Here is a 20,210-nt window from a genome sequence, read left to right on the forward strand (position 1 = left end):
ATATGATCAGATTTAACTTAGTACCACCACAGTGTTAGGATATACATGATCAGATGAACTATAGTACCACCACAGTGTTAGGATATACATGATCAGATTAACTATAGTACCACCACAGTGTTAGGATATACATGATCAGATTAACTATAGTACCACCACAGTGTTAGGATATACATGATCAGATTTACCATAGTACCACCACAGTGTTAGGATACACATGATCAGATTTACCATAGTACTACCACAGTATTAGGATATACATGATCAGATTTAACTTAGTACCACCACAGTGTTAGGATATACATGATCAGATTTAACTTAGTACCACCACAGTGTTAGGATATACATGATCAGATTTAACTTAGTACCACCACAGTGTTAGGATATAAATGATCAGAGTTACCATAGTACCACCACAGTGTTAGGATATAAATGATCAGATTTAACTTAGTACCACCACAGTGTTAGGATATACATGATCAGATTTACCATAGTACCACCACAGTGTTAGGATATACATGATCAGATTTACCGTAGTACCACCACAGTGTTAGGATATACATGATCAGATTTAACTTAGTACCACCACAGTGTTAGGATATAAATGATCAGAGTTACCATAGTACCACCACAGTGTTAGGATATACATGATCAGATTTAACTTAGTACCACCACAGTGTTAGGATATACATGATCAGATTAACTATAGTACCACCACAGTGTTAGGATATACATGATCAGATTAACTATAGTACCACCACAGTGTTAGGATATACATGATCAGATTAACTATAGTACCACCACAGTGTTAGGATATACATAATCAGATTTACCATAGTACCACCACAGTGTTAGGATATACATGATCAGATTTACCATAGTACCACCACAGTGTTAGGATATACATGATCAGATTTAACTTAGTACCACCACAGTGTTAGGATATAAATGATCAGAGTTACCATAGTACCACCACAGTGTTAGGATATAAATGATCAGATTAACTATAGTACCACCACAGTGTTAGGATATACATGATCAGATTTAACTTAGTACCACCAAAGTGTTAGGATATACATGATCAGATTTAACTTAGTACCACCACAGTGTTAGGATGTACATGATCAGATTTAGCTTAGTACCACCACAGTGTTAGGATATACATGATCAGATTTAACTTAGTACCACCACAGTGTTAGGATATAAATGATCAGAGTTACCATAGTACCACCACAGTGTTAGGATATAAATGATCAGATTAACTATAGTACCACCACAGTGTTAGGATATACATGATCAGATTTAACTTAGTACCACCACAGTGTTAGGATATACATGATCAGATTTAACTTAGTACCACCACAGTGTTAGGATATACATGATCAGATTTAACTTAGTACCACCACAGTGTTAGGATATAAATGATCAGAGTTACCATAGTACCACCACAGTGTTAGGATATACATGATCAGATTTAACTTAGTACCACCACAGTGTTAGGATATACATGATCAGATTTAACTTAGTACCACCACAGTGTTAGGATATACATGACCAGATTTAACTTAGTACCACCACAGTGTTAGGATATAAATGATCAGAGTTACCATAGTACCACCACAGTGTTAGGATATAAATGATCAGATTAACTATAGTACCACCACAGTGTTAGGATATACATAATCAGATTTAACTTAGTACCACCACAGTGTTAGGATATACATGATCAGATTTAACTTAGTACCACCACAGTGTTAGGATATACATGATCAGATTTAACTTAGTACCACCACAGTGTTAGGATATAAATTATCAGAGTTACCATAGTACCACCACAGTGTTAGGATATACATGATCAGATTTAACTTAGTACCACCACAGTGTTAGGATATAAATGATCAGAGTTACCATAGTACCACCACAGTGTTATGATATAAATGATCAGAGTTACCATAGTACCACCACAGTGTTAGGATATACATGATCAGATTTACCGTAGTACCACCACAGTGTTAGGATATAAATGATCAGATTTACCATAGCACCACCACAGTGTTAGGAAATAAATGATCAGATTTACCATAGTACCACCACAGTGTTAGGATATAAATGATCAGAGTTACCACAGTACCACCACAGTGTTAGGATATACATGATCAGATTTAACTTAGTACCACCACAGTGTTAGGATATAAATGATCAGATTTACCATAGTACCACCACAGTGTTAGGATATACATGATCAGATTTACCGTAGTACCACCACAGTGTTAGGATATAAATGATCAGATTTACCATAGCACCACCACAGTGTTAGGAAATAAATGATCAGATTTACCATAGTACCACCACAGTGTTAGGATATAAATGATCAGAGTTACCACAGTACCACCACAGTGCTAGGATATACATGATCAGATTTAACTTAGTACCACCACCGTGTTAGGATATAAATGATCAGAGTTACCATAGTACCACCATAGTGTTAGGATATAAATGATCAGAGTTACCATAGTACCACCACAGTGTTAGGAAATAAATGATCAGAGTTACCATAGTACCACCACAGTGTTAGGATATAAATGATCAGAGTTACCATAGTACCACCACAGTGTTAAGATATAAATGATCAGAGTTACCATAGTACCACCACAGTGTTAGGATATAAATAATCAGATTTACCATAGTACCACCACAGTGTTAGGATATAAATGATCAGAGTTACCACAGTACCATCACAGTGTTAGGATATAAATGATTAGATTTACCATAGTTCCACCACAGTGTTAGTATATAAATGATCAGAGTTGCCACAGTACCACCACAGTCAGGATATAAATGATCAGATTTACCATAGTACCACCACAGTGTTAGGATATAAATGATCAGATTTACCATAGTACCACCACAGTGTTAGGATATAAATGATCACAGTTGCCATAGTACCACCACAGTGTTAGGATATAAATGATCAGATTTACCATACTGCCACCACAGTGTTAGGAAATAAATGATCAGATTTACCATAGTACCACCACAGTGTTAGGATATAAATGATCAGATTTACCATAGTACCACCACAGTGTTAGGATATAAATGATCAGAGTTACCATAGTACCACCATAGTGTTAGGATATAAATGACCAGAGTTACCATAGTACCACCCCAGTGTTAGGATATAAATGATCAGATTTACTGTAGTACCACCACAGTGTTAGGATATAAATGATCAGATTTACCATAGCACCACCACAGTGTTAGGAAATAAATGATCAGATTTACCATAGTACCACCACAGTGTTAGGATATAAATGATCAGAGTTACCATAGTACCACCATAGTGTTAGGATATAAATGACCAGAGTTACCATAGTACCACCACAGTGTTAGGATATAAATAATCAGAGTTACCATAGTACCACCACAGTGTTAAGATATAAATGATCAGAGTTACCATAGTACCACCACAGTGTTAGGATATAAATGATCAGATTTACAATAGTACCACCACAGTGTTAGGATATAAATTATCAGATTTACCATAGTACCACCACAGTGTTAGGATATAAATGATCAGATTTACCATAGTACCACCACAGTGTTAGGCTATAAATGATCAGATTACCATAGTACCACCACAGTGTTAGGCTATAAATTATCAGATTTACCATAGTACCACCATAGTGTTAGGATATAAATGATCAGAGTTACCACAGTACCACCACAGTGTTAGGATATAAATGATCAGATTTACCATAGTGCCACCACAGTGTTAGGATATAAATGATCAGATTTACCATAGTACCACCACAGTGTTAGGATATAAATGATTATATTTACTATAGTAAACAAATGGATGCAATTATATGGGGAACCTTGTGGAATGAATTTGTTGGGTTCCTTTTACTGATGAGAATATTTGCTAGGAATATCAGGAAAATAGCTATACTACTCTGACTGTAGACTGACTTTAAGTTCAATGTCAGATGCTCAGCAGAACTGAAACTCTGGGGACATCAAGTGACACTATAAGAGTTTATCACCAGTCAACTAATTTCATAAACCCTATCACCATACCATTTGTCCAAACTAGTCTTGAAATTATCAAGGCTAGGTACCTTTCTAATAGCAATTACTAAGTTATTCCACAATTTACCAGACCTGTAATACAAATGTTTCACAAAGTTAAATTATAAACTAAGTTCTTCACAAAATGCATAATTCTTTGTACTATAACTTTTTCCATACCAAGAGTGTCTTAACATTAATTTATGGTTACATGATCACCACATATCAACCTATACTTCATAGAGTACATTGACATCAGCAGCAGTTCATCCCTGTATTTTAGATGGTTCACTCTAATCATTTTTTAGTAAAAACTTCTGCATATGTCCAACCTGGTCACCTATGAATGACTATAAACATTAGTGACACCACATAATTCAATATGAGGCTTAACCACCACTTTATAGATAGAAACCAATACTCTCTCATCATGACTTGAAATGCTGTGCAGTATATCCCTAATGACTGCATAGCTCTTCATGATGACAAGTATAGAGTTAGCTTAAATGAATATTCACAGTTATACCCAAGTCCTTAACTTTATTCTGTTTAGATAGTAAAATACTATCCAGAACTTACGAAATGCATAGATTATGGCAAAACAAAGTGCAGTGCTGCTTATTTTATTGGCATTGAATTTCATATTTTCTTCAATGCCATGTCCAGCAATTTGTCTAGAGATACCCTTGCAGCTTTTCTTGTTCTTTAATTGAGTTAATAATTTTTCCTATTTCCATGATATCTACAAATTTACTAAGTGTGGTTTTACAATCAGTAGGAAACCATACATACATATGATAAATAACTGAAGCTCCATCTAATTTCTGCATCAGCTCAGAAAAGGTGTCTTCTACTTTAACTCTGAATGTTCTCCCATTCATTATCTCACTAATACACTTAACTATAAACTGACTGATATCCAGGCTACACAAGCTATAAAGAATGTTGCCATGAGACAAAGAATCAAATGCCTTTGCAAAAGTCATCTAAATCACATCCACTGACAAACCAAGATCCACTGATTCCCAGCCATTTTGATAGAAACTCAGGAAGCTTTGTGAGGCATGATCTACCCGAAGAAAAAACATGTTGAAAAATATCTGAGATAGGTCTTACCTCCTCAGAAATTAATGAAAAAAATTCACTCTCATACCATTTCCCTATGAGACAGGTTAAAATAAATTGGGCAATAACTTTCCAATGTGTACATGTTATCACCTTTTAACAGCGGAATAAATAATGGACAAGCTGAAAGTGTTCTGGTTCAACGTTTTCAATTCCATTGAGTCACTTCAGGAAAATCATAAAAATATCTAGTGCAACCTGATATCTCAGTAGTTAAGATATCAGCACCACAGTTTCAGAGTCCAAGATTTAGTTCTGATCTCTGCCTACCATCTATATGAATGCTGAAAGTTTTCTCTGTGTCCATATGGGTTTCCCCCTTATACCTGGTTTTCTCCCACCATGTGTGTTTGTATGTGTGTGTGTGTGTGTGTGTGTGTGTGTGTGTGTGTGTGTGTGTGTGTGTGTGCATATTTTTTTTGAAAGCAAGACTGGTTTAAAATCATTACCTTTATTTTACTTTGTCTGTTTGGAATACTGACACACTGTACAGATGCCTATACAATGATACTGCAACTAGAAAGATCTGTTCAAGTCTGAAATGTCAATTCACTGTTTTACAATAACATTTAAATAATTTGTGAACTATGTTGTGTTCTTTTCCACTGACATGTTTTATGGCTCTCTCCCTCTCACAGTTTTATTATTCTCATAATTCCATGAAGACTGAATACTGTTTTTCTGTTTAAAAATTACAGTTATATTCTTCATATGATACATATCACCAAAATTGCCAGAAAACTGTACACTAAAATTTACAAGGCCAGTATGTTTCATATGTGATACAATGTGCTACAAATTAAGATTTTTTACATTAACAGGACATAGCAATAAGGAGATCCAGTCCAAAATTCAGCAACATAATGGAACATAATATCTTGGTATAAAATGTGATAGTCTATATGAAACACATACAATGATATAAAAAAACATGTTGAAAGTTTAGAGCAGAAATAGTTAAAATGACAAAACTAGAATCATTGTCATAGCTTTTGTTAAGTGTGTCTGTAACTTCAGAAATGTAATATGTCATAAAGTAAATTTTACTTTACCAAACATATGTACCAGGTATGACTTTTTAATTCCTTAGAATATATATGTTCTAAAAACAAGTTCTGAGCAATACTGCTGCTGTGCAGAATTACTTTTGAAGAAAATAAATTCTCTCTGCTAGGTACTCAGTCAGGAATAACAAAGAGGTATTGTGACACCACTGTTCTATAAATAACAAGACGCCCCTTCTAAAATACTCTCCCTCTTGTTTTGCAAGTAAATATATCTATATTTATATATATATATATATATATATACATACTCATTCATCATAGCAGACTGGTGACTGGTCCTTTTAAATGTAATAGCTTAGACTGTTCAAATAGCTTAGTGGTGGATGGCCTTATTAAGGATACAAAGGAATGAGTAAGGTGGTTGCACTTAATGAGGGAGAGCTGCACACTGATATAGGAGAGATCTGTGACCTTTGGCTCTGAAGAGGGTCCCAAGATGATTGCAGACAGAGTTATGTATACCATAAGGATGCAGGAAGGCAATCAAGAGGACATTTTCATAAAAAGCTGAAGCTGAATCCTTGAAAGAAAAAGACATATTTATCACTGTCTGTGTAGATGTAAAGGCTATTTTGTATTTTCCTGTTCATGGAATTGTGAAGAGATCTGCTACATTGTATTATTCTGAGGATTCTGTTAGCAATGTTCGTTTTATTTTGTGAGCTACTAAGTCACAGTTCTGTCTTTAATGGAATACTGCATCCGAGTATAAGAGAAATATTGCTTTTCACCTGTACTTAAAAGCAGGAAGATGAGAGGTCAGATTATGTTGACTGTAGTCTATATTATTCACAGCTTCATAGGTAATTACTAAGTTAATGGCACAAGAGCCTATACAAGCCTAGCCAATAATACTCAGGATATGACTGTGTTTCTTTAATTCATTCTTTGCCAGAAATATACATTTTACACTGGAAAGTTGACCCTAGTTACTGCTTTGTTTGTTAAATATATGTTTTACACTGGAAAGCAGACCCCAGTGACTGTTTTGTTTGATACAAAAGAAACAATCTATTCCACTATTGTTTTCAGTTAGCAAAACACAGTTCTGTCTTATACTGATAAAGTCCGAAAAGCTGTCTGCTTGTTTGAGTTATATTCTCAACTACAGGCAGCCTACAGAGTACTAAATTAAAGCAGAAACTTCTGCTGTGTTAAGGAGCTTGTTAGTCACTCCATGCATAACTGGTTCTATGTGAAACACCAGCTCTTGTGCATTGTGACTATGGATAATGGGATTCTATTAAAAACATGGAGAAACTGAATGAAGTCCTGGCAAATTAATATAGAGGATTATGACTAGATCTCTGATCATAACCAACTTGTTATCCATTTGAAACACTGGATGCTAAGAAATTGCTGTTGATGTGAATCTCAACATCCATGTCAAGGAAACATAATAAAGGTTATGATCAGTGAGACCTAATCATAATTCTTTGAAGTGCATCAAGCTTTACCTGCTCCAGGTACCAGAAAAAAGTGTAGGAGTGCAAAGTGTTTTACCTGCATCTAATGCCTTTAAAAACTGGTAAAACAATGTTTGCAACCAAGTAGATAGCAGGCAAAAATAAAGCATGCCTGTGAAGTATCTGACAGCATTTAAAGCTGTTTTACCATCCACTGCTGTTCTTTGCTAAATGGCACTGTCTGTTGTTAGCCCATAGTATGATACCAAATCTTACCAGTGCTTTGGGGTGTATAACAAAAAAAGTTTGTTGTGTACCTTTCTGATATCAGAATAGTGCTTAAGAAGCCTGCATGTTTCCCATTTTTGGAGAATAATAATTGCATTCCATGCTCTACAAAAAACAACATTTACTGCTGGCCTTTAAGTGTGGCTGTTGGTCTATGACCCAAATAATTCATGGTTGTTCTTTGTGAAAAATGTATTGCACTTCACAGCACTTAATCAGTCTTCATGAGAGGTTTGCAACCTTTGACAAAGGAACTGCCCTATATTTGATCTCCCTCCAAGAGAGATGTGCTATCACAGATCAACCTTTGCTATTCTTCCAGGAGCAGATTTTAACTCCTTGATAAATCATCCACCTCACATGGAGTACATAGGCTCAACTCAATCCTGACAAAGCCTGGAATGGAGGCTTATCTACACACCTTTTGAAAAGCTGGTCCCAGACTGATAGGGTACAATTCTCTTGTTTCAGTGATAACTTACATGGACTTGGAAAACTTTGATATGTATGATTACAAGAAACAGAAACACATGATTTTAGCATGGACAAGGAATCAGCTGGTATACTGTCTTGTAAATTTCATAGCTGGAAAGTTTTGAGGGACAAGCTAATACGATGACTAATGGCAGATTTACTATATATTTTGGAACTGTGGCTAGAACCTCATATAAATAATGTGCTTTTTTCATTTTGGCTTATGGGTAAATTAAAGAGGGTACACCCTAATAAGTTAATAAAGTGACCACTATGATGTTAAGTCTTCTGAACAAGTAGTTGCTACAAGAGAGTATTTGTTATCAGGTGAAATTAAAGATTCTAACTCAGGCTTGCATGAACAAATGGTTAACAGTAAGTATTGACCTAAATGTACTTCCTAAACTGTAACTAAGATGACATTGCCATCATTTGAACCAATTTGTTGAAAGACAATAACACTATGCCGGCAAAAACTATCAGTACTTGTCAGCAGTTAAACAAGACGGGTCTAAGAATATACTGAGTGGGATAAAGCTGAATGGCTAAGAGTTAGACATGAAGAATTTGCCTTTTGTCAATATGCTAAAACCAAACTTATGAAATGCACTATCATAAAAAAGACAAAGAATTACTAGGGTTGCTAGACTTGGGAAGCATGATTACACTTGTAAAACTACAATATATTTGCAAGCATAAAACTAGTAAGCAGAAAATTCAAGTGCTAAGCATACATGTGACAAAAGGAAAAAACGGGTCTATATTATAACATCGAAATCTACAAAGATCGAATGTTATAATATCAAACCCTAAACACTGAAATCTGCAAACATCGAACAGTCAGAATAGCGATTTTTTTCCCAGGGAAAAGAAATTGCTATTCCGAGAAACATACACACAACACAAACACACACAAAAAACAGCAATCCACACACATACACTTAAAATCCTACACCTAAACCTAAACTAAATTTTACATACACTACTAGCTATCCACTTACCTTAACCCAACCCTAAGGTCCGTCACTATCGCACACTCACCTCACCCGCGCCCTAATCCTAACTCACCTAACCCCCCCATAACCCTAACCTACACACACCTGCAAAACCACAAGCAGAAAAACTTGAAGCAGTGCAAATTTGTCCCACATTATCCGATACAAATAATGTGAAAGTTTTTTAGGTACAGGCTAGCTATTACTAGATGTTTATTCCTGGTTTTGCAAGTATTGCTCATTTTTTAACTCCACTAAAGGTGAAGTGGACAAACTCACAAAAAATTATTTAGACAACTAAAGAACATGCCATGATCACAGCCCATAGTCGTACCTACTGAGTGTTAGAATTTTTTCTAGTAAACATGGGTGCCTTGGAGGTAGGCATAGACATAGCTCTGTCTCAGGTTGCAGAGGGGAAGGAAAACTCCATCTGCTATATTAGTAGGAAGCTTAGTAATACTGAGAAGTACTACTTGACAGCAAAAAGGAGTGTCTAGCCATTAAGTGGTCCCTCACCCTGTGAAATATTATGTCTTAGGAAAAGACTTTATCCTGATCAGAAATCATGCTCCCCTTCAGTGGCTATTCCAACATAAGTACACACCCCAAAGCTATCTCAGAGAGCACTGGACCGCCAGCCTTTAAGCTTCAGCCGCATGTATCATAGTAGCCACAGCCATCTAAATACAGATAGGCTATCCCAGGCAAGCAGCCTATTTCCTGAGGGTTGAACCAATGGTTTTACACTGAAAGGGTCAAGTAGCACAGTGGCTCAGCTCTCTGTAAATCAGGGGCATTTTTAAATATTAAATTTTAACTTACTTTAAAAGTTAATAGACCAACAGGTTTTGCATCAATTTGCATTTTTCAGAATACTAAGTATGAAATAGTAATGTCTGGCAATATTGACTGACTCTAATCCTCAGTGATTTACCAAAAAAAAAAAAAAAATATGAGGGACAAGGCAAAAATCACAGACAGCTGAGAGGTATGGTACTTTGGCCAGTACACATGTCCATTTGATGTAATGACCGGACACTGAGCTCAGCTTGTGAAAACAGGACAGTTATTTCTACTCTGAAGCTTTCTCTTTACATTTGAAGCAGGGTTTCCCTGCAGTTTTACTAGTTCAAATCATTTACCATGATTTATTCACAGTTATGTTTACAGTACCATTATATCATATTATCTCTTGTTACATAGTTCTGAAGTATCTACCATACCTGATAAACACAACAGTCAACTTATTAATATAATTTGTTAAACATTTAAACTTTTTAGACACAAATGTATTGTAATAAACAAAAGTCACTCACATTCTGATGAGGTACCCCCTTCACACTCCTCCCTTCCATGCTGTTTTAAGAGTTAACAATAGACAAAGGCAAAAAGACCAGCACAAAAACTCTTGGCATGATCATATGGCTGACACATCAACTAGTATTTATAATTAATTCAAGTTTAATATACTGCAACAGTTTCCTTTTATTTTGTTATTAAGGACTATTGCTCTTATAGGGTACCAAGCCATCTAGCCCTACACCTTTCAAATATAAAATGTAACTTCTACAGCAGCACCTTGTTTAGCAGAAGTTGTTACTTGGCTAAAAGAGTAACGTTCATACAACACTGATATTATGCCATTAGTTAAGCAGTGCCTTCTGTTAAGAAAGAAATGCTTAAAGCTCTCAGATGATGAAACAACCAACAGTTCCACTGAGTTGCCACTTGGCACTTCCTACCTGCTATCTCTGGTACTATGCTATATAAAATGAGAGTACATAGATTAGAAAGAATAAAACAAAACAAAACAAAAAAGTAACAGGACAGGAGAGTGGAAAACTAAAAATCTAACAGGGCTGTGGAGTTGAAAACAGAAAATCTAACGGATACGGAGTGGAAAACAGAAAATATAAATTTAACAGGGCTGTGGTGTTAAAAACAGGAAATATAACATGGATGTGAAGAAAATCTAACAAGGCTGTGGCAAATGAAACTGAAAATCTAAAAGGGTAGTGGAGTGGAAAACAAAAAATCTAAATTTAACAGGTCTGTGGAGTGGAAAACAGAAAATCTAAGAGCAGAAACATCTTTCAGTTATTATGATTCCTTTCAACACTTTAGTTAGCATGTAACAACTTTTTATTATCAGTTGCCTATCACTGTCCCACAGTCCTACACTGGACAGCTTCAAGTTGAAAATTAATTACAACAAGAACTAGACAGTGACTTGTGCATGGAGTAAAATGCAAATATTATCCTTATCATTTCAGCCTTCTTCCTAAAATGTCAGCACTCTTTCTTTCATCCTTTAATGTAAGTTATTTTCTATTACACCATTGCTCTGACACATATCAGTCAGAGAATAAGTGAGCCACAGATCACAAAAACAAGTGTGTCACCGTTAACAAAAGAAGTGCGAATAAATAATCTTTTCTGGAATAATCAAATGCAATCTGCAGGCAAACAGGAAATATTATAAATAAAAATATTACTTTAATAAAAATTCCTGTCAGAACTAGGCACTTCTGGCATTCAGTATTAGAATATCACATAAGAATGGGACCCCTCAAAACCTTACAGACATTTTAACTTCACACACACACATGCACGCGCACACACACACACACACACACACACACACACACACATACAAGAAAACACTTATTTTATCCTTGAATTAGTGCTCCATGTGTCTTGTAGTAGTATATTTGGAATATTTCTGTGCAACTGTGTCTCAGATGTTTACCCAGAACTGCAACACAACATTACATGTGCCCCTGCAGTAATCTGTAGTGGGAGGAAGGGAATTCACTGGCAGCAATAAATCTATATAAAGGACACTGCAATCTTTCAGGTAAAATTGACAGTATGGAATGTTGCTGTTAAAATGGTTCTTTGAAGTAAAACTATCAATCTATTCAATTTGTTAAATGAAAATATTCTTTATTAACATTTCAGATTTAATAACCATTTACTGAAATATTTTTTTTTTAGAATGTAGGCAACAAATGGGAAGACATGCAGATTTCAAGTAGGCCGAAGTATGATTCTACATTATTGCGAAGAACAATATTTTACCTTAAGACAATTTTTAATTAATTTATTTGTTAATTGACTAATTCAACTGTTCTTTCTCATACCCCTTTCTCTCATGGTATTAGTACAAAGGGTAAGTACTGGTGCAACATATGTTAGCACATTTAACTATAACCAATCAGTCAGCATGTTTTGGGGAGATATATGAAAACCGGAATGCAAAGAAAAAAAGAAATAGTATCACTAAACAAGCATGCAAGCTCCAGAGAGACATACTAGGTTGGGATTGAACCCCAGCCCCTAAAGATGTAAACCAGAATCCTTCACCACTGAAATACCATACTGCCATTACCATGACTTCTATCCGTAATGCTATAATATATTTACCTCATGACTGTTGTCCATGACTTAGTACTCAACTACAATTAGGAAACTGGATGTGAGAATAGGCATGGGATATCTGGAAAAGATATTAGAACTGATATGAGCATGAAATATACATGTATTCCAAAAAAAACAGTCTCCAAAATAGTAACATTTTCTTAGTTAAACACTGACACTAGAAGTGCAATGTTCAGAGGTGAAAAGTACTATAACACTGATTGATGCTTTTATATACTCTTAATATTAATATTGCATTTCAGTGTAACTCAGTTTGACCAGAAGGAAAACATAAATAAAGGAAGGATGAAATAATGTAATCCTTTCCTGTTTTAGCCATTTTCGATCTCATCTCCATATCACTTCTGTGCATTTGCCATTATTACTTCTGTATATTTGCCATTATTACTTCTGTGCATTTGCCATTATTACTTCTGTGCATTTTCCATTATTACTTCTGTACATTTGCCATTATTACTTCTGTGCATTTTCCATTATTACTTCTGTACATTTGCCATTATTACTTCTGTGCATTTGCCATTATTACTTCTGTGCATTTTCCATTATTACTTCTGTACATTTGCCATTATTACTTCTGTGCATTTGCCATTATTACTTCTGTGCATTTGCCGTTATTACTTCTGTACATTTGCCATTATTACTTCTGTACATTTGCCGTTATTACTTCTGTACATTTGCCATTATTACTTCTGTGCATTTGCCGTTATTACTTCTGTACATTTGCCGTTATTACTTCTGTACATTTGCCATTATTACTTCTGTGCATTTGCCGTTATTACTTCTGTGCATTTGCCATTATTACTTCTGTACATTTGCCATTATTACTTCTGTGCATTTGCCATTATTACTTCTGTACATTTGCCGTTATTACTTCTGTACATTTGCCATTATTACTTCTGTGCATTTGCCATTATTACTTCTGTGCATTTGCCATTATTACTTCTGTACATTTGCCATTATTACTTCTGTGCATTTGCCATTATTACTTCTGTGCATTTGCCATTATTACTTCTGTGCATTTGCCTCTTATTCTTTTCTTCTACCTTCTTCAGCAGTTTTTTTTTTCATTGCAGGTTCACATAAAGATGTACATTCAGCAGTGCCTTAGAACCAATGTTTCTTTTATCTTTAAACAAGAAGAAAACATGCTGTTCCTTTCAAAAGGGCATTGTTTTGAGGGGATTTTTGTGCAAGGGTAAACAGATTGACCTGCTTTTCTATTTTCTTCCCTGCAGGTGTCTACAAGAAATTTTAAGCCTTGTGATAAATGGTGCTGTTGATGTACAGCTACAGAATTAGGAAACATCTCTTGAATGATGAAAGGAATCCACAAAACAGCACACTTTTGTTATTGTATGTCTTTTTCACATGAAGACTTGTACTGTGTTTGTTTCACATTCAAATGTATATGAATTTGTGCTCTTTATGCTATTGTTAAATAACAACTCATTTATAATTTAAAAATGATGCTTCAATGATGACCACTCTATTTCTGTTGCTATGGGCACCAATACTTCACTAACATGATATAGTAGCTGTCCTTCTATATATATTTAGCAAGAACTAACATTCATTGACTATTAAATTAAAATTATGTATTGAGCAAGAAAACAAAACTAATGATCTGAAGATATTTTTGCTTAAGTAAGTTTTCATTATTACATAATTTGTTTTCCTTGTTTTGAAAATCATTGTTATAATCTCTTAATGTATCTTTTTTACAGTCTGTGTGAATTATAAGTTATTTTTGCTTTATCTTCTGCACAGTGTCTTAACACTTCGAGAGGTGATTTATAAATAATATTTGATTCATTATGGATGCTGAGAAGGCTGATATTAGAAGTGACACTGCAACTATACTTGATGCCTTGTTACCTCTGACAAGTGCTCCAGTAAATCACATGCCATTCATTTTATCCCATTATAATAGCAGCGATGCCCACTATTCCAGTCTGTACTGCAGCTATTATGGTGCAGTGTTCTAAAAGAATGTGGAAGAAACCCCTTTTCTTATTGGATTTCCATTACAATAGGCCCATTAATCATTTTTATTTATTTATTTATTTTTTGTTTTCAGTAAGTATGACCAATAAGAGTATTTTATATTGCATCAATGCTATTTTCTATATCCAAAAAAGGGGTATATCCAGATTTACTTACGTTATGTGAAACTCTGATGTATGCTTGTCCATCTTTCTTTTTGTATATATGAACATACTCAAGTCATGCATGCAACAAGGCTTTAATATATAAGAATTTGTTCAGCAGTGCATTTATATGCCAAATAAATTAATAAACAAATACAAAAGCATTTAATTCAATACAAATTAAAGAATATGCAATACCACTATAAGCATATAACTCTGTCTATGCCTGGAACTCAAAAATGTTCTCTTTTTCATGCATCAGAAGGACACATGCTGATGACATCACCTGTTTAGCATTTCAGCACAGGGAATGGTAACAAAAATATGTTAGATATCAAATGGGATGCAGTTCTGGGTCTCAATGAGGACTTCATTCTCTATAAAAGCAATTAGTTTTGTGTTAATTGATCCTTGTATACTGCTCAAATGTTACACAGCTGGGGAGATTTGTGGTTCACTGACATTACCAAGCTCATTAGCAGTACAAGATATTACTATGGAATATCTGCTCATGGACAACAAGGTAACCAAATGCATGCCAGCTAACGGCACTCCAAAGGTACTTTAAATAATCTCACTGGGAAGTAGGTGTGTTCTTCTTTCTTTCCCACTTGATTTATCAGTGACAGAATATACAACTGCACATCAGAGCCTCTGACTGAAAGTACAACTCCTTTTCAAACATAGCTGAAGGTCTCCTATGATGCCTAGTTGTACAAAATCATGAGGGTTCTACAAACTGGACCGGGTCCAAAAATGTTGTACAAGATCAGCATCTGAAGAATACTAGTAGGGTGTACTGGCAGTAAATTTCCCTTTATGCATCCACTTACCCAACTGAAGTGCATTTGAAATTTGGAAGTACTCAGAAAAGGATAATATCTTCTGAGCTAGATATGTTTTACTTCCTTGCAGAGGAGTAGGAGAAATCATTTTCAGGGTCCAATATATGCTCTCAATTGTCATGCATTTTCAAATGTGCCACATATTTTATTCTAAAGCCCCTCTGCATTATTAAACCTCCATTTTCTTGTGAGTTTTTATATCATAAATTAATAATTACTAGTCATAGTCTGCAGTATATACTCCAGCAGTGTAAACAATGCCACTTTTAATTCTACTGTGCTTTATACTTCCAGTTAGTTTCAAGTTAGATCAGTTGCCACACACTCTGCACAGCTATCAGAAACTGTGTTACACATTTTGCTGAAAAAAGCTTGAGAAGTATGGATCAAAATGTATATTTTTGTTGCTAAAACAGCTGCTGTGCTCTTCCCGCCCTCACTGTCATGAGTGAATACTGACCACTGTTAAATCTACCCATTGATGCACAACAACATAAATCTGCTACCTGCCTCCTAGATGCACTCACACATGGACATTCATTGATTTCATCAGCAGAGGCAAAAAATCTTCTAGAATACCAGGTTGCTACACAATGTATGCTACCAACATCTTTTCTACAAAAGACACACCAGTGAATTGTGGGCAATTGTGAGAATGGCTAAAAGGCAAATAATTGGTGATTTCTGTGGCTATGAATTTCTTCAAACATGTATTGGCCCATGTTGTGCATTATTTTAAGCTGGAATTACCTGCATGTTTATAACACTTGGAACATGGTAGCTTATGTTTATTACCTCCTAGGGTGTAGCCAGGCATTTTTTTCTGAGCATCACCTAGGAACATTGTAGTTTTCTATGCCAGGTTATTGACACAGAGGTGTCAATGTTTTATAGTAGTTTTGTCTAAATTAATACACACAACAACAGGTGCATAGCTCACTTTCAGAGAGACTATTGCTAACAAAAAAAAACATATTTTTCGGGAGGACATATGAAAGTGAGCCACATACATTTATTATTTGCATGAGAAGGAATATCATTTTCAGAGATGTGTTCATTTTTAAATGCCAGGTGGGGTGGGGGCAGCAATAAAAGTTTATACATTAAAAATGGAATTGCCTGGCTACATGTGCCTGATTATAAAATTAAATAATCTAAACATGCACACCATTGAATTACAGCTTTCTGACACTGTCCTGGAAACTGGTTCAATGTCTACTGATGCTACACTTATACACAGCCTTGTTTATCCAGTAGGCCCAAATACCTCGCCCAGTGTTAGGAGGAGAGCAGAGAATCTTGCTATTTCCTAACTTAAAAGATTCACTTTGCTCCCGTATTGTATCATGCAATCCCCGCTTCCATTTTGCAAATGCATAAGCTACGCCGGTGAAGTTTTTTTATGTAACGTCGATAAATTTGCCACACAAAAATGTTTTTCATACCTGTACTAAAAATTTGCTAGAGCCAGAAGAACTGGAATTTATAACATGAGAATGACAAGAGTGCTCACTCACCTTGTGTAGTTTCCACATGGCTCCCAGAGCCTTCACTTCATGACTGGAGTGCTTGCCCTCCTCCAAACACTGGTAGCAAACCGGAATCTTGCACTGCACACAGTACATGCTGTGATTTTCCAGTTCATGGTCAGTGCAGGTAGAAATCTTTCGGGGACTGAGCCTCCTGCTGACTCGCCCCTGAGCAGGAGGCACCAAGTGGTGCTTAGCCAAGGGCCCCCGAGGCGGGTGACACCTCAGGCGACAAGGGTCGCAGTAGAAAACATCGCACTGCTCGCACATCACTGTAGCATCCTTTGGGGTCTTCTCACATAGTTGGCACTTTAAGGCGGATGTTTTACTCTGCTGGTACCTGTCGATCACCCCTTCTAAAACACGGTTCCTTGGGAATCCTCTGAGCCCTCTGTCATCCAAAATCAGACTGCGGTGGCACTGCGGGCAAGTGATGCAGGAGTTGCGGGGGATCGGGGCTAGTGTAGTGGCAGACTGGTGGTGTACTGGAGGAGGGATAGGAACTGCAGGGGGAAACACACGCACTCCGTTGGGTGACTTCTGGCAAGGAGTAGTGGGGGCACTAGCAAACCCCCCATAGGAGCCATAACCACTATCCGCCTCACTATACAGGCTCATTTTGTCCAGGTCCAGGTAGTCATAGTCAGATATCCCCGACGCCCGCCGGCTTTGTGGTGATTCTGTTTCAGGAGTCTGAACCAAAATATTTCGAGCGCAAGCCATGCAGAGATTGTGAGAACAAGGCAATATAATAGGTTCCCGGTAAAAAGAACCGCAAACAGGGCATTTTAATTCTTCTTCCATTTCTTCCATAGGGAGAAATTTTAGATAAATAGGGTTCCGTTCTCTTGAGAAGGAAAAAAGATGCGGCTAATGCCTTTGCAGGTGAAATGCAGTTACAATACTAGGGCCACGAACGGCAATGTATCCTCCAATATTCCGAAAAAATAAGAGGTCCGCTAGCTGCTGCTCCTGGACCCTAGATGAGAACCAAGCAACTGCATCCAGCATTAGAGCCAGGCCCTTCCCTTACGTCATTCACGGGGTGAGAGCCGCAACTGGTTGCCATGACCGTCAATCTAAACTGGGCGTTACCTAGTCGGAACTGGGTACATCTGTGCAATTGGCAGTACATGTTAAGAATAGCAGTGGAAAATACAATTCTCTGTCCATTTTTTCTCTTTAATGCGCTACTGCACTGCTGCTGGTCTAACAGAATGAGCAGGCAATACCTGGGTTACAGGTTTTAGTCTTCTACCAACAGCCTCACCCAACAAATGATCTGCTTGTAGTCGCACTGGTGTGTATTATAATCACTGCGGTATCGGTAATGTTTCTAGTAGCGGCTTAAATAAAATAAAAAATGAAGAGCATCTAACATAACGTTTCGTATTCCCTGTAACAGGATGAAGTATCTCATTTGCAAGAAATGCTTTAACACAGTTGTATACAATCAGTTTGTAGAAACACGGTAACATGATTGTGTATGTTGTATATAGCAGCAAATTCTGTTACCTTATATAGACGTAATACTGTTTATTATATGCATATTTGTTCATCTTGGCCAGATTGAGTATGAAAATGGTCCTTGGACCATTTGGCATACAATTAACAAATGCAAAATTAAATGACTACAGTAATAGCTAGCACCTCTCCTCTCTCCCTCTAACTCTCTTTATATATAAAAGTGAAGGAGTGGGAGGGAATAAGATAATTAGCTTTTTTCCCCAGGAACATTCCTCAGCTGGAAACATCATTTTTTTTAAAATTTCACTTTATCTTTATTTCTCCTGTACATAAACTCTATTGGACTCACTGAAAATGAAGTTAGGGAACAGTTATGTCAATTTTGTTGATTATTATATAAAGTATGTTTAAAACACGTTTGTATTGTGTTTCCATGTATGGTTCAACTTGTATGCTAGTGATTTCATTTGTCTGATGTTTAGTGGGCATCTCTGTCCTACTTGAGTACTGTGTGACAAATGCTGCTGACATGTGGTAATGACACAGTTTAATTGCTTGTGCTCCCAAAGGTCATGCTTGTTGGCGATTTTAGACCTCGTTTATAAATGGATGCTATTTACTAATGCTAGAGATGACATAGCACTGATGCGGGCCTTGCCTTCATGCCTTTATGTGTTGCACTGTGCAACCTGTACAATTGCTGTATTGCATGTGCCACTCTGTTTTCATATTGCATCATGCTTATGTGATGTTCAGAATATCCACATGTGTATCTGGATGCTGTTTCTGTAACATCTACTGTTGCTTTTCTGCATCTCATTGTCTTTCCCATTTCTTATATACTGCATGTGGTTTCCATGTCTTTAATGCCACATTTGCATCACTCCATTTCAGCATATCTCAGCATGCCCCTTCCAGGGTCATCCTGCTATTTCATTGGAAGTTTTATCATGTGCCAAACGAAAATGCTTTTGAAACCCTAGCGCAAAAGAAGAGGCTGAAGTCCATGAGGTCAAGTTAAATCATAAGCCACTTTTAATTCAGTAAATACAAATAACAAAAAAAAAAACAGAAATAGTTTAGCTTTTTTACACGTAATACCTAAATGCTTTTGTCCCACAAAACTTCATAAGGAACGTTTTCAGAACTGACCCCCTTCATTGCTCAGCTGATTTATAGCCAATATAATCAATTAAAATCACAAGATGAATTATTCACCCAACCAAGTCAGTTTATAATTGAAAAATATATAACAAAAATAATTAACAATAACAAAATAAGACATAAAAATGATTACAAATACAAAGAATTTAACCAATATAAATTAGTATGTGATTTTAATTAATTATATTGAG

The 20,210-nt window shown here is 36.1% G+C and overlaps 1 protein-coding gene across 11 annotated transcripts in view; it reads right to left on the bottom strand.

Moving 5' to 3' along the window:
* TRIM9 (tripartite motif containing 9) overlaps positions 1 to 18,366 on the bottom strand; it is a 1,161,212-nt gene extending 1,142,846 nt beyond the window's left edge. For all 11 annotated transcript variants that reach the window (XM_044074318.1, XM_044074311.1, XM_044074319.1 and 8 more), the window contains exon 1: positions 17,377 to 18,366. In XM_044074318.1, coding sequence (XP_043930253.1) covers positions 17,377 to 18,201 — 825 coding nt within the window. In that variant the 5' untranslated portion in view covers positions 18,202 to 18,366. The remainder of the gene's footprint in view (positions 1 to 17,376) is intronic.
* Between the last annotated feature and the right edge of the window lie 1,844 nt (positions 18,367 to 20,210).

This window comes from Protopterus annectens, chromosome 6.part0 (assembly GCF_019279795.1).
Source record: "Protopterus annectens isolate FY-2018-M chromosome 6.part0, PAN1.0, whole genome shotgun sequence".
In the NCBI taxonomy this organism is placed as follows: Eukaryota; Metazoa; Chordata; order Ceratodontiformes; family Protopteridae; genus Protopterus; species Protopterus annectens.